Source organism: Cyprinodon variegatus, unplaced genomic scaffold (assembly GCF_000732505.1).
Source record: "Cyprinodon variegatus isolate N-32 unplaced genomic scaffold, C_variegatus-1.0 Scaffold349, whole genome shotgun sequence".
Classification (NCBI taxonomy): Eukaryota; Metazoa; Chordata; class Actinopteri; order Cyprinodontiformes; family Cyprinodontidae; genus Cyprinodon; species Cyprinodon variegatus.
In genome coordinates this window covers 317607-321944 of record NW_015150802.1, presented here as the reverse complement: position 1 = coordinate 321944, position 4338 = coordinate 317607, and the positions used below count along the sequence as shown (strand labels likewise).

The 4338-nt window shown below is 37.9% G+C and overlaps 1 protein-coding gene across 1 annotated transcript; it reads left to right on the top strand.

The window, feature by feature from the left end:
- The first annotated feature begins 301 nt into the window (after positions 1 to 301).
- Positions 302 to 4137, top strand: tmem144 (transmembrane protein 144). Its single transcript, XM_015385819.1, has 12 exons — positions 302 to 380; positions 509 to 670; positions 753 to 875; positions 1381 to 1480; positions 1567 to 1647; positions 1748 to 1826; positions 1913 to 1992; positions 2525 to 2643; positions 2786 to 2905; positions 3339 to 3436; positions 3915 to 3968; positions 4054 to 4137. The coding sequence occupies exons 1-12, from the start codon at positions 302 to 304 to the stop codon at positions 4135 to 4137; spliced, it is 1179 nt and encodes a 392-aa protein (XP_015241305.1).
- Positions 4138 to 4338: the final 201 nt, after the last annotated feature.

Below are 4338 nucleotides of genomic sequence, written 5' to 3'. Positions count from 1 at the left end.
ATATATATATATATATATATATATATATATATATATATAAATTATATGACCTAAGATAAGTTTTAAAAAAGTAATTAAATATTGATCAGATGTCAGTTGAAATAAATGGCACGCTAATTAGATAAACATAAATTAAAGTGAGTCATGCTTTATGGGCCTGCCCGGATCCTCTGCTGCTTTATTTAAGGGGCCAGGTTCTCTGATTGGGTAATTGGCAGCACCTGAACCACGCGTGGCCTCTTGTGGAGTTTTAAGGTTGGGGAAAAATTGTGTCGTGAGGAAAACAAACATTCCTTGTTTTATGATGCCTCTGGTAAAAGGCTCACCTCTGCTTCTGTTTGTTGCGTTGTTATTGATGGCGAGCTGCCTCAGCATTGAAGGTGGGTTAAGGAGCTTTAAATTGCTCTGTGATAAATGTGAAGCTCAGTGGGCCTTGTGGGCTTTTTCTATTTATTTCACACACGCACACTTGTAATTGTATGACCTGACTTTTGTCCACATTCTTTAGGTTGTGATGAAACTTCAGGAAACTGCTCCCAGGAAACTGGTTTCTTCTTTGGTAACTCCACAAATGTCACTAATTTTGCTTATGGAATAACTGCAAACATGGCTGCTGTGGTGCTGTATGGAAGCACCTTTGTTCCAGTCAAACGAATAGAGACAGGGGATGGTGAGCAGAAGGATACTATATGAACTCCCCCCACCCCTTACATTATGCCAAAAATGTTTCTAAAACCTGTTTTAATTTGCAGGCATGTTCTATCATTTTGTGAGCTGTGCATCTATATGGGTTGTATCTCTTCTCGGAGACCTCTTTATGCGAACACCGAAATTTCATCCTCTTGCGATGTTTGGAGGTGTTCTCTGGTCTACAGGTATTTTCTTTTGAAAGCACAATTTTGAGCAAATCAAATCTCCATTTTTCTCTGCTCTTGTGGTGCAGAAAATGGACTGAAGGCATCAAACAAATGTCCTGTTTACTGCAATCTATCTAATAATGGTGTACTGTGAGGAAAAATGGCCAGCTTTGAGTTAACTCAGTTTCCCACTAAATCACTGCAGGATTCATAATTTGTGCAATAACATGTGTATGGAAAACATTAAGCTTCTTTAGGCATGCTGTTTGAAGAGCTAAAGGCTTTTTTTTTTTTTTTTTTTTTTTCTTTTTTTTTTTCTGTCTGATTGGTAAGTGTTTTGTAAGACATTCTTTGATATGTATTTGTCGCCCACTGTATAAGCATGTGTAGATTTAATGTTTCCCTTTAGGTCAGAGTAGTCATTTGATTCAGAGCCACTTAATGTTTCATTAGCACCATCACTGGAGTGCTTGCAGTGATAAGTTATCTTGTAGCAGTACTTGATTTCATTTGTCTTTCACAGGAAGTGTAGCAGCTGTCACCATTGTTAAAGCAATTGGCCTTGGTCTTGGAATTTTAATATGGGGATCAGCTAGTCTGTTGATGGGCTGGGCCAGTTCAAGGTGAGTGGAGTGAATGCATGAACTGCTGGAAGGATAATCTTCTGCTTTTTGAATCAGGACTTTAAAATACTGCAACTGCTTAACAGATTTGGGTGGTTTGGGATTGATGCTCAGGATGTTTCCAGACCACTTCTGAATTACTGCGGTGCTGCTTTGTGTCTGCTTAGGCAAGTTAAACATTAGGCAGTCTTTGAAAGTTTTGCTTTTTTGTTTTTAATCTGTTGTCATTGTAAGGTGTTTGTTTTTTTGTGTGATCCTTCCGTTTAGTGGTCTGGTTTTTTTCTTTGTGAGAAGTGATGTAGAACTTCATCCAGAGTCAGAAACCGTCCCTTTACTAATTGACAGGGTAGGTTTTTTTTTTTTTTTTTTTTTTTTTTTTTGTGAAACTGCTTTTCAAAACCACTTTACTTATTCATTTCTTTTTCCCTCCAGAGATCCATTTCTGGCAGTTTTGTACAACAATCTTCTGCATACTGGATCGACAGAGTTGGACCAAAGGCGAGGCGAATCATGTGAGCTCAACACTGCCCCTTAGTTAGTTCATGGGTACCTTATGTTTGATTTAAAACAAATTTGTCAGTCCCTTAGGTGCTTAAAATGTGACTTCTGAGATGTCACCATGATTATCAATACTGCAAAACATCTTTACAAACTCTAGTAAATCTCTAAAACTTAAAGTATTCCTCTAAAATGTTTGTAGACTTATTTTGAAGTCAAGCTCTACCCCTACTGTTAATGCATGTCTAATTAGAAAAGTGGTTATCAAGATTGATTAGACTTGGAAGTGAAACTGACGTACTAATTAAGCAATGCAACAGAGCAAACATTTTTCAAGTTATGGTACCTATATGGTATTGTTGGTAAATGTTTCGTATTTACTTTCCTAAATTGTGAATAGGCATAGCTCCCTTTCAACTGCTGCTCTGTTTCTAGGCTTTGTGGAAAAATGTTAAAATTAACATACAAATTGAGCAATGTCTCTAAGGAGATTAAAAAAGCATCTTTCATTAAGTTCTTCACTCTATCTTGTATCCCTTTCATCAGTGGTTGCCTGCTTGCTGTTATGACTGGTTTGCTGTTTGGCTCTTCATTTGTACCTGTTCTCTACATAAAGAACCATTCAGTGTGCCCGGACAGCATTTTCTATGGAGCCACTGTCAATGGTAGGCTATCAGTCTCTCAGGCTTTTCATTTAGAACTTAATACTTGATGTACCAATTCATTCAAAATGTAAAAGAATGGTTTTAGTTGTAATTTCTGCAATCAAGAATTGCATCCATTCTAACGGGGGTCATCATCTTGCAGACCTGGATTATGTACATGCACAGACCTCTGGTGTTTTCCTTGCAAGTGCGGTGTACTTTACCATTTACTGTGCAGTGATGAAAAACAAGCCCAGGGTTTACCCCAGAGCCATCCTACCAGGTAGCGCATTTAAGAAATTCTCAGTATGCCTATGTTTGAAGTGTGGGGGTGGGTGAGTTGTGGTGTGGGTTTTGGGTATAGAGTCTGCTGCAATTAAATGACAGTGTCAAGATTTGGGCTCTTGCTTCCCACCAGCCTATCTATTTCTGAGGAAGGAAGTATGGGCCCTTAAGGCCAGTAAATCTAATAATGGCTCCAGTTTGACCCCAAGGCAGAGTTGGCTGTTCGACAAATGTCATGCAACAGCTTCCTGTTATTGGCATCTGGTCATGCAAGGGTTTGGAATTGCATAGAGATCTGACTAATTTACTAAGCTAGTTTTATGTAGATGTATGTGCATGTGATATTTATACACTTTTTGCCTTTTTATAAAAAAGTCTGTCAGGGTTGGGTTTTTTTTTTCCCCTCCCAAATTTTCTCTCCTGTGCTTCAGGGTTTCTCTCTGGGTTGATGTGGACGGTTGGTACGTACTGCTGGTTCCTGGCTAACCGCTACTTGACAGCTGTTGTCACCTTTCCAATTGTTACTGCAGTAAGTACATTGTCCTGTGAAATGTTTAAACTACAAAGTACAGTTGGAATACACTTTGCCATTAAACATTTCTGGTTTGGGGATAATTTAAAAGTTAAGCTTGAATCAGATGGTTGACCTCAGAGCCAAATATTATATTTAAATGTCATCCAAACCAACAAACGGTTTGCCTCCTTTGGCAGCTGTCTTGCAGCTTCAATCTAAAGAGATCTTTATGTGCTTTAATCTTAAGAGGCCTGGTTTCCTTGGCTATAATACAATGGGGACCAAGAGAGCTCAGAGCACACCTTCCTGTACATTTTAGTACTACTGTAGTAAAATATACAGATGTTAAAAATGGAACTAACATTTGGGTATTTTCTCTAAATGACATTGTACGCATTTAAGGGATAGAGGTGGGTACAGTGATTGCTATTTCAACTTACTATTAGGTGTGGCAGTTGCAAGGTTAACTCTGTTTGTTTTGCTTTTTCTAAAGGGCTATGGTCTGGTTGCAGCACTGTGGGGGTCCTTGGTTTTCAGAGAGATTAAGGTAAGGTTTTAAACACTTGAAGAAATTGATTTGATTAATTTACACATGATAGTTTGGTCATGAGAAAATTCCTTGTTTTCTGCAGGGTTTGGTTAATGGCATAATCTTCTTCTTTGCATCTTGTGTTGTGCTGGCTGGCTCTATGCTGACTGCCATTTCAAAGCTCTGAAAGTAAAGCAATCTCCTGTTAATGAAGTCTGACATTTCCTTAGATTAGAATTTGTATTTTAAAATAAAAGACCTCCTCAACTTTTAATTAAAAGAAGCTAAATTTAGCTTACTAAGTAATTAAAAATAGACATTTGTAATATTGATTTTAGTCACCTGTTAATCCACTAGTAAAACACAGAATAGACTGTTAACCCATTAA